The sequence below is a fragment of the Macrosteles quadrilineatus genome, unplaced genomic scaffold, assembly GCF_028750875.1.
Source record: "Macrosteles quadrilineatus isolate MER2022 unplaced genomic scaffold, UCM_ALF_1.0 Scaffold_6__1_contigs__length_79288215, whole genome shotgun sequence".
Taxonomy (NCBI): Eukaryota; Metazoa; Arthropoda; class Insecta; order Hemiptera; family Cicadellidae; genus Macrosteles; species Macrosteles quadrilineatus.
The window spans coordinates 74,354,996-74,366,677 of NW_026542599.1; the positions used below are offsets into that span (position 1 = coordinate 74,354,996).

Genomic DNA, 11,682 nt, shown 5'->3' on the forward strand with positions numbered 1-11,682 from the left:
AAACATTTTATACACTAAAATATTTACAACTATATAACAATAATTATATATATGTGTACAAGATTTTGTGATTGGTGAATCATTGCGGGGTCGGAAGCGTCACTCGTAGTAGATCCCAAACACGCAGCCCATCGCAGCGATGTGAGCGTTGTTCATACTGAAAACAGCATAGCTGTCTCTGAAAGTAATTAATTATAGATTATTAGAAACGATTCATCATTATTTTTAACAATAATTCAAATGATTTGTTTTGTGTGCTAAGAGCAAACCTTTTGCAAACCCAATACTATGTTTCTACTCAGCAAAGTTGTGTTGCTACTAGACATTCTTAAAAACCTCAACTGTATAGCTTACTATGCAGATATGTTCATGTTAATATCACCAATTTTGTGTGAATCGCCACTTTATCAAAGGTTTGATTAAAAAGGGCGAGTCAAGCTTTTAGAACCATCCATGCCCAAGAATAGTCCTACTATTATTCTAACCTTATCCCAATATCCTCCCAAGTTCCTCTTAATATAAATTTTGAGCTTACTTACTCTTAAAACGTTCACAATAGTAGCATTGACTTTATATAAGTAGCCTACTACATTTATGGACCAGCGACGCACTTATGCAACGACCGGTTTCTACTCATAGACTGACGTCCCAATGTCCCATATTCACGTCAGTGTCCCAATGGAATTAAAAAGTTTATGTCTTCGTAACGGTCTATTTGAAGGCTCCGAATTGTGGGTCGCCGGAATTTTATCCCCCTGGAATTTTACCCCCTGGGCAAAGCTGCCGTCACTATGAGGTAGTAACCTGAGTGGCCAAAAGTTTGTTCGCGGCCGGAATTTTACCCCCGCGGATTTGGAAGTCTAATGAAAATAGTCAAAGCGTGATTAATTAGATTAGCGATAAAAACCGGAATTTTACCCCCTGTCCATATAACTAGTGTTTAGACAACTGAAGATGTACGGGCCGGATTTTTACTCCCGAAATTTTACCCCCGGATTTTTACCCCCTGGAATTTTACCCCCGGAATTTTACCCCCTGGCTGATTTTAGAAATTGAATGATTGATTTTCTTTTTTCTGTTTTTAATTAATTGTAAACATTTCATTATTTAGTAGCCTGTCTTTATTTATTTATTTTTTAATCTCAACTAAGTAAACAGAATTTGCTGTTTTATTTTGATCATATTAACCAACAGTTCGCTTCAAAGATCGAATCCTGATACTCGAATCCCAAAATTAAAATTAAAAACCTGTTCGATTAGTTAATGTTACAAATAAAATAAGATAAGCTACTCAATAATAAAATGTTTACTATTAAATTAAGACTGAATGAAGATAATTAATCATTCTCACTAATTTATATATCTGGCCAGGGGGTAAAAATCCGGGGGGTAAAAATCCGGGGGGTAAAATTCCGGGGGTAAAAATCCGGGCCGTACATTCTAGGTTTTTATAATTTGATGTGTTCTGATTAAAATCACAAGCGTGAAAATTTATGTTTAATTCCGCGTTTAATCCATCGAGCTGATGTCGCGAAACTCAAAAGTTCGCGGCCGGAATTTTACCCCCTGGTTTGTGACGTCACGTTTGCCCAGGGGGTAAAATTCCAGGGGGATAAAAATCTGCTACCCCCGGATTGTCTGCAGCGGTCTACGGAGATGTCTGTCGCATATGGACGTCACTTGGTCTGTGGATATAATGATTAGTGTAGTGATGTAATATGATAGTTGGCAAAACTGCTTTTCACTTTGCTGCATCACTGGCCCGTAGTCTGCATGTAATGTGAACCAAGAGACACCCGGTCTAGATGAGTAAAAAATGTATACCTCCTTCCGTGGCAATGACTGCAGTGTCGCATATATGTGGCGATCGGTACCGCGAACATGTTAAGAGAATATCTACCTCAACCTATGTCATACAATGTTTTTCAGTGCTCACCTGATAGAGCTGCACCCATCAAAGTCAAAGTAAAATTATCTTTATTGTACATTTATTAAGAATTGCAATGGTGCCAAAAATGATTTCCCACCTACACTATAGTCTATAGTCAATACTTGTATGAGAATATAGAAGGATTGAGGACCGACCTACTGTAACTAACACTACTCGTTGTACTAAATAGTACACGTGTTCAAGTAGTATTACCTGTCTGTATCCCACAGAAATCTCGCTGTAGACAAGACACTTTGTCTGTGTTTCTCTACAATCTGAACCAAGCAGACAAGCTTGTATCTGGAAAAAATAATATAATTAAATATTGACGACAGTACTGAATCTAAATAAGAGTACCTGCAATATTAAAGTAGTCTAAGCTTACACAATGAATAGCTAATGATTATTTTCACAGACTATGAATATTTCAGACCACATTTTAAAAATGTGAGCGTTTTTATTCTGAAAAGCTGCAATTTCTCCACTGATAGTTGTCTGATCATCACATTCTTTATTGTATAATAATCTTTATAATCTTTATCATGCAGAGTTAATAAGATATTTTTTTTAATTAATGGTTTTTAAGATATTTAGTTTTAAAAACAAATACCCCCGCCGCAGCAAACCTGCAGGCTAAGCGAATTTCCATTTGACTGATTGGATTTACACTGAATTGTCTACTTACAAATAATAGAATTAGTTTAACAAGTACTTAGGTTTGCTGCATCAGGGAGGGTAAAACTGTTTTTTTTTATTTTGTAAAATGTTAATAGTTAGTAAGAAATAAAAACATTTTCCAAATTTGATCAAAATATGTTCATAAACAAGCAAACTACAACAGTTTACTTATTCTCCATAAGAATAACATGGGAATTTTAAATTTAAAATTGTTTGGAATTTTCTCCGTAATCATTAGGCGCATAATAACGCTTCAATATACTAAATTATTAGTTTTTTTAAGCTCTACAAAATGGTTTGAAAAGAAATTGCTAAATTTTATGTTTTTTGGGTCAAAAATGGGAATAACCTATTTTTACCCCATAAAACCCCCTGTAAACCCCTGTTCCCATGGTCCGATCATGCTGGATTGCGAATTCGTTCGAATAAACGTAGGGTTACACGTTTGTACCAAATTTCATCAAAATCGGATCATTTTTGCTCGAGTTATCGTGCTAACGGACACATATATACATATATATAAATATATATATATACATTTGAACGGATGGTGTTTTTGGCCTCTAGGGAGCTCAAAATGAAAAAAAAATCGGTCCCGCGCCCAGGTCTTACCATGAGTAGGCTACTGTACTACGATAATAGCTTATTCCCACCTATTATTATAATAGGTAAATTCGCTAAAAACACTGTCTCCATTTTGAAATGGTACAAATTAGAAACTTGATACTCAATACCGAAATATATCTTTGTAACCACATGTACATACCAAGTTTGAATTCTGATTTAGGAGGTTCTTAAATTATGTAAAAAACAAAAACAGACGGAAAACTAAGCACTTTAAGACATAATTTTTATAAATTTTTTTCTTATTTCTACCTCTACAATCATGTACTAAAATATTTAACCATAATTTACGGACACCCTTAGAGCCATTCTATAGCTCTTCCACTAACCATGTCCTGAATATATCGTGTGAAACGCATTTTCGGATTGGACCCCGCGTGCCGTCTATCAAGATACATATCTCAGGGCAAAAGGGCAACATCGCACTTTTGGAAAGTAATATATCACGCTAAGGTGCGTGGCCCGAGCCCTGACGTCGACCAAACACGCACAATCTTGCACGACATGGCGTCACTGACCTAACCTAGTGAATGGTTGACCTAGATAGTGTCCCCTCAACCTGATTAGTTTATTGTATTGTCGTTCAATCCACCCACATGTTGCTTCGCTTCAACGAGGACCTCTAAATTATATAATGCGTATATTTTTGGCACCTAAAACAACTAATTTGTACATTAATGTGAGATTTGTAAAATAATATGTCTTCGTCTGCTTAGAAAAATCAATCTGGTGTTGTGTTAATTTGTTTGATAGTCAGTTCGTACCGGTATGTGCAATTGAGAGAAAATCTTAGTGTACTACGACACCGACTGTCACTTAAAAAGCAAAGATGGGTTATCTGTTTGATGTAGGCCTACGTGTATCGTTGGTTGATGCGTCATAGGACAGAGGTTTAATGAAATGACTGAAGTATTAATAGTCAAAGATAGTAGGTATTCTTGACGGTTGTCCTGCATATTTTGTATGTCATGCAATGGCTAATCTTCTAAATAAAGATTCTGATTTGGACTTCTGATTAGGCCTACTTTCTCAGCTTGTTGCGTATGCATATATTAAAGAGGCGATATTATGGAGTTGTATTTGTATTGGTAAAACCAAATATCTATAAATACAAATTCTTGGTACCATTTACGTCCTGGCAATCGATATCAAATTTAAATACTCTTATTGATTAGCAATTATTAATTAACGTGACAAGGGGCGGTGTCATATTGGATGTATAATAAATAACACACGGTGTTCAACAATTTCTGTTAGATCTTCTTACTAACAGACCATACTTATGGTGTACAATATCTAGTTCTAGAAAGCTAGTTGTTATTTCCGTACACACAATTTAACGTGGAAGTACATTTGATCGACCGACCACTTGACCGAAATGCCACTTCATCGAATCACCACTTGTCCGACTTGCAACGTCACTTCGTCTTACCTGTCGTAGTTGAGCTGTTTGACTTTGTTGCGGATCTCCCCGGCCAGGTTGACGCACATCTTGGTCATGTTGTTGGGCTCGTAGTGCGCCGTTGCCAAATCTCTAGTCAACACCTCCTTGAGCAGCGCCGTCACGTGTTCAACGTTGAACGGCCTCTTGGACTCCAACCGGTACGTGTTCATGTAGCGAACCACCTGCACAGAGTGCTACAGTAATACACTTGTATCGACCTGGCCGTTGTAGGTCGTGACAGGCCGTACAAGCTGCGACAAACACGACCTTCGACGGTATTTATTGATTGATCGAAATCTACAATCAGTTTTGAAAGTTTAGAGTGAGTAATCAATAAAGGCAATCATGTACGGCGTGAAATGTATAATGTTTAAAATGTTTCTACAAATTGAAAAGCCTTCACTTCTTACGTTAAATTTTGTAAATGCAAATTCAGTCTAAAATTGCTGATTTGGCAAAGACATTTTTACTACCAATAAAAACTGTCTCCATGCTAAATATATTTCATAAATAGAAATTCCAGTCCTAAGAACATTTCAGGGATAATGCTAACTGAAGTATGCCTACTTAGGTACTGCGTATACACGGTACGTGTTGATGACAACAATATCAAACTCCAAATTATATCTTAGAGTATATAGAATGTAAAAATAACCCACTGTTTACGTTATTGTTGTTGTGACCGTTAGTTGATAAAAGGCGTAAACCAGTAATTGGATATATAAAATATATTTTCAGAGGGGGGAGACCAATAAAATACTTAAGTAATCCTCGACGTGTTGTGACAACTTTTGCGGGAAAATTACGGTGTCAGTCTACAAACCGTCACCGTCAAATACGTCAATACTAAATTTGTGGTTTACTCACAGCTAAAAACTAAAAGTACTGTACATTCCAAGTGTCCATAGCCACCACTATTAGGCTTTATAAAATGAACAGTTTTCCCCATAGTCGGTGGTTAGTAGCGGTTGCGTGATGAACATTTATGTTCGTGTTGATCAAATCTAAAAACTTCCAAATCTAAATGCGGTTTCTTCGTAATGAGATATCCTACACAAAAAAATAATTTCCTAAAATGCAAAACTACTCTTTGCCAAACACACTTAGGAATCTCCAAGTCGTCTGATCTTCAAAAATGAAAACAGTTTTTTGGAAATAATTATATACCGACTAAACAAATAAAGATAAGGCAATGCCCATGTATGAGATATAGGTTATCAATATACATTGAAACATAATCGATGCTTTACAACGTAATTACAACAAAAGACAAAAGAGTATGTTCCCCTTGTCTCTACTGTACTAAAACACAAGAAAATCTTCATCTAGAGGTTTAATTGTTTTTTAATTCACTGTGGAGCATGGGGGAGAATTTTTTATCCATGGATGGATTTATCTACAAGCATAGATTAAAGGAAGGGAGTATGTTTAATCTATGGTAAAATTCCAAGTTTCCGCGAATAATAGGCATACAAGACTACGTGTGAACCCCACCAGTCGATAACATAGGCAATAGGCATAGATCAACTAACCCACTGCTGCTATCGTGCAGACGAGAACTATAACTAGAGCAATCTAGCAAACTGTCAAAACAAAATAATGTACGTGTTCTGTTCAGAAACAAGCAGTCGCATAATTCTGTGGGTGCACTCAATACTGTCTGTCAGTTCACAAGTGGAATCCTTAATTCTTCGAGTGCATTTTCAATTCCAAATATTTTCAACATTTAAATTGTAAATACAGAGTAAGATACGACTATTTATGAGTCATGTCAGATGTGTTCAACCAGGGGTTTTGTGGTCAGTTTATATCCTACAGCAAATTGTTCTATTACTGATTCTTCAGGGTACATTGTTGTTGTGCGACATGTTATTTGGTCGTCACGTCATGCCAGTTGACTGGCATTAGTAGCATTTATGTATATATATAAAATCTTAAGTGGCACGTTATTTGCTCGTAAATCACGATGACAGTCATGTGTATAGCTTGTCAACATAGTAGTTTTTGAGTTCAATAATTTAAAATTACAGTCGGCTGGCTTTACGACCAAAAGTAACTCGTTTCGAGCAGATGGCGACCCTTTTAGTTGAGGATTATATCGGATACCACTTAGAATTTCCCTACTAATAATAGATTTTTTAGCATTTACTCAGTGATTAAAAATTGTAGGTATCTTTAACTTTCATAATTTCAAGTGGTGGCTTTTAAAACGGTATAAAACCAAATAATAGTATTTTAGGACTTTGACGTTGTCATCTATAGTTAATGCAAATATTAGAACCTATGCAATATTAAATTATATTTTAAATATTTTACAGATATCCTATTAGAAACTATGATTGACATAGTTGTGAAAATATCAGTTCATACTACAAATACAAATGTAAAAGTTTGTATTCTGCTATTCTATCATTATTGTTTTCCCTAGAAGTTCTAAATTGTGATAATTACTCTGTAAATATATTTAAAATGCACGGTTAAATAATTTTTCCTAGAAATACTATATGAGAATCTCTATTTATAACTGAAAATTATAGCTAATTCCAAAGGTTAATTGCCGGGGTCTCCTTTTTTGGGGGTGAATTGTGGATTTTACAGTCTTGCGTACTTGTTCACCTCATATCCATCAAAAGACCACAAACCCGGCAAAAGTTTCCTCTCATTAAACGTAAATCAACATATATTCTTTATTAATTTTAAACGTTACTGTTGCACGAACCTGTCGCAGAAGAAAATCTATAAGGGAATATGTTAGAACAAAGCCAATAGGGCCTAATTTGTTTATAAAATGTGTAATACGTTAGTAATAGTTTTGGTGGCTAAATGAAGTAAATAAGCACTTTTTAATTGTGTGTGTATTTGCGCAATTGACATTGTTTCAAATTTTTGTAATGGAGCGGCCCAACACCCTAGTCTTGACTATCTAAAGTCGCTCTTGTGTTGGACTTGTTTTGCATAATTAATATCGACTCCGAGATTTGAGAATTTATTTTAAATTTGTTTTGAAAGATAATTTGAGCCGGTTCTTTCAGATTCAAAAGCGAGTACCGGCACTACAGCCACTCAGATTGTCATACAATTGTATATCTAATCTGTGTATAAAGGGTTGAAGCACATCTTATATTATTACTATGGGTCAGATTTTGCTAAGTTGTTTTCCCATCAAGGGGGAAGAATATTTCCTAGTCCCTACTTATATGTTTTTGTGATACGCATAAAAGTCAAACACCACTTTCAACACTCGCATATGAGCCTGAGCCGGGTCCTCACATATTTACCTGGCACAAACACTTATTTTTCTAAGACCTCCCCAACTCACATCCTTCGCTTGCGCCGGGTCCTCGGCGGGAGGCTGAGCTGACGGCGCTGGTCTCCTCTTGTTCCATGCCGTAGCCGAAGCGATGCTGATCGCCGGAAAATTCATGTCCGACTGGAGTCAGCACTCAGTCAGTTCTCAGTCCTCAGCACGACGGGGAGATGGCGTGCTGGCCAGAGTGTTGTACTAGGCACAATGATTGACACCGACATAGCTCGCGCCCCCTCGCGAGCACAGAAATATTAGCTAGCGTGTCTAAAACTATGGGAAGAGCTTCGGAGAGAAACGTCCTCGCGAATAAACTGGCAAAGGTCGCCGATCGGTCGATGAAGTCCGCACATCCGACAATTGCAATGACTGTCGATAGACAGCGCCATAAGTGAAATGTTAAAATCTCCGGATATCGATATGTTAGGTTTAAACCCTACGATTGATTTACTCATTAGTAAAAATCTATAAAATTTGAGAAGTAATTCCCGTGGTTACAGTAAATAGAACGGCTGCAAGTCGGAGGAACAATGCGAAATTAGTTTCTAGCCTATTTTACATCTCAGAGCGTCGCGTGACTCTTCCCCGTGAACTGGAGGTCGATCCGTCCTCTTTATACACAATCGTGTTTTAAACCACGAAATTGTTTTGCATTGTTCTCATTTAAGTTCGTCCTGGATATTTCAATGTTGGATCATATATCACATAATAGACCATTATAATGGACCATACCATAATAATGGTCTATAGTCTGTGGTTCATATACAGAGGGGAGTTTCGGGATTAATGTAGTTCAGTAAGTAACTGATTGGTCTTGCTTGATGATACAAATATTAATAATGTTCTAAAAATCTTAGATTTACTATTCTGAAGGGTAGTTTTTATAAGTACTTGCCCAGCTTATGAAAGAATGCATTTGAGTGAACAACATATCATTTTTGTTAACAACTTGTTTCAATTTGAGACTGGTAAGATTGCGTTACTAATGTATAAAATGAGCATTCTAGTTAATTTTCTCAAGCCGATCATCGATTAACAGCGCACTGTTTATTCTGCATTCGTAAGCGGTTATTGTCATCACTGCATTCTAGGTTTTCCGGTGAGAACTGTGCCAAATTGGTATTCACACAATGTTTACAACATCATCATCGCATGTAAATGGTGTGGATTTAAATTTTATGTGGTTCTCAACGGAAGGCCGCAATAATTTAAGTGTACTGTCTGTATACAATGTTTGTTAGACAAAATATGTACTGTATTTATCATTCCACCAACCTTTGCCCACTGTTTGTCTCCGCTGCTTTTTAGTTTTTCGAGAGGAACATCGACGCTTGGAATGGTAAGTTCTTCTTTGGCTTCAGAATATTCATCTTCTGACAACTGTAAACTGTAACGGTCTATTTCTTCTGATATGATTTCCATTTTTTGTTCAGTTAACTGGTTTTATAAAAAGCACAAAACAATGAGCAATTTATCCCAAGTCAAAATGTTATATGATTTGTTTACAAAAATATTTGTTAAATTGATCAATATGATAGTGTTGTCACATGTGTAGATTAGCATTCCATGTATAAAATAATAACAAGGGACCAATATAGTGAACACCCAACAATTCGAAGTGCAGTACTTATGCTTGAAACAACAGGCATCTACGGGTGTCATGTTAATAAAATCTAACAAACTCTTACTACAAACCCCAAAGACAAAATTGCTTTTATCTTTAATTATATACAGGCTAAACTCCTTCTTAGTTTTTGTAGCCACATTATATTATTATTCATCAACCCGCAAACGAAATTTCTGTAAAGCGGTCTTTAAACCAAAAACCCCAAGTGTGTTATTATGGTTTGTTTGTGCCGGTAATCGAAGATTGACAGACCCTTATAATGTTGATGATTGAAGATTGTAGATTAATAATCATTATTCACTTTGAAAATTGGCTGTCACTTTTTTTTTCAAGCTCCATCAGGCGGTGTGCGTTCAGCCTTATATAAGCACACATGATATCCGATCACGATGTGTATGTACCTTTTGGTAATACGGAAGTGCCCCTGAACACCAGGTAAAATACATATTTTCAGGGACACTCCCTAGATTTGTCATCTCTATACTTTTATAAAGAATCAGAATGCTGTTTTTATGGCACGCTTAAGTTTAGTCGAGTTTGAGCCTGAGCACTATGATTTTCCCATGATTTAATACTGTTTTAATAGCTTTAAAACTTGTACGACAAGTTTTTATATTATATTATTTGCGATAACTTATTATATATATATTATTGAAATAACTGACAGCCCTGCTAGTCCTCTGATATTTTAATAATTGAGTAAATAATATGCTGTAAAAAGAACCCTATGGCAAAACAATGAAGCTATCATTCTATCAACACAACTTAAAAAAGATGTTAGATTTTTCAGTAGACTTTGAATAGTAATACAAGTAGAGTTCTCATCCTAAATTAAACTCTTAAGTAAATTTTGTAAAGAGTTCTATGTTGTTTAGGTTACTCTAAATAAAAAAAACATATCGTGATAAATCGGTCCAGAGAGCCGAAAGCCCACCGGATTGGAGCTATTATATGACCAGGTCCTCTTCAGCCGTGCACTAAATATTATGAAGAACTAGCTGGCCCAACAGACGTCGTCCTGTCCTAATGTGGTTTTATGTCAAAGGCTCGTTCATTTTCAAGATGAGCTCGTTCGCATGGCTCAATCACGTCCTGGTTGAGGTTCTTTCATACGCTCACTCACCTTTAGGTTGGAGCTCGTTCGCTGCGCTCACTTGCCATCAGGTTTAGCTCGTTCGCTACGCTAACTCGCCTCCAGGTTGAAGTCCGTTCGGTACGCTCACTCACCTTTTGATTGCAAATTAGCTGTTGTCATAAATTAAAAAAAAATGTGCTACACCCTGTTGGGTAAACCTATCAACTTTTTAATGCTATTGACGTGATTGAACATCACAGAATCAAATTGTTTAGTTGAACCAGCTGTTAAGATTCTTTAATTCCATTTGAGTACTCTTAAGATTAACATAGGAAACTCCAGAGCCACTGGGGCGGAGCCCTTTTGACGGATCTGCACCAAACTTCACACAATCCATCCTTCAATAATGCTTAATAAGTTAATGCCTGAAAGTTTCATTACAATCTGTCGAGTGGTTTCGGAGTCCATATGGACGAACAAACAAACAAACATACATTGGATTTTATATAGATGAGTATCCTTGTAGGTTTCATTGATGCTCGCGCCATTCATCCTAGACTCATCTCCATTCATACTTGACTTAAAATACCTACTTTGTATGGTTACCATTTCATTGAAAAGTATTCAAGGATGTAAGGTATGGTTATATGATCAGCGCTCATATATATTCTTATCAATTCTCCTCTATCCTAGTTATAGACAACGAAGAAAACACTACAGCTGTTGCACTTTTCTAAAGTCGTCTGCACTGCACTGGAGGGGTTTTTTTTAGTGATGTGACGAGTCGGGTACTTTCCTGACTCGAGTGACTCGACTCGCCAACTGCCGTGAACTCGAGTTACGAGTCGAGTCAGACTCAACTCGAGACGTTCCGAGTTCGTGTGAGTTCGGCATTCTCCGTACGAGTTCGTTAGTTTTGCGAGTCGGCCGACTCGGTACCGGCCAATAGCGTGTCAGCTTTACGAGTCGACTCGAGACGTTCCGAGTTCGTGTGAGTTCG

At 36.7% G+C, this 11,682-nt stretch overlaps 1 protein-coding gene across 1 annotated transcript; it reads right to left on the reverse strand.

Moving 5' to 3' along the window:
• Positions 1-16: 16 nt before the first annotated feature.
• LOC128997244 (dynein light chain Tctex-type protein 2B) lies at positions 17-9,502 on the reverse strand. The gene is made up of 4 exons (XM_054422856.1): positions 9,256-9,502; positions 4,665-4,858; positions 2,144-2,230; positions 17-178 (listed from the first exon to the last, which is right to left on the reverse strand). Exons 1-4 carry the CDS (start codon positions 9,400-9,402, stop codon positions 100-102), a joined length of 507 nt encoding a protein of 168 aa, XP_054278831.1. The 5' UTR covers positions 9,403-9,502; the 3' UTR covers positions 17-99.
• Positions 9,503-11,682: the final 2,180 nt, after the last annotated feature.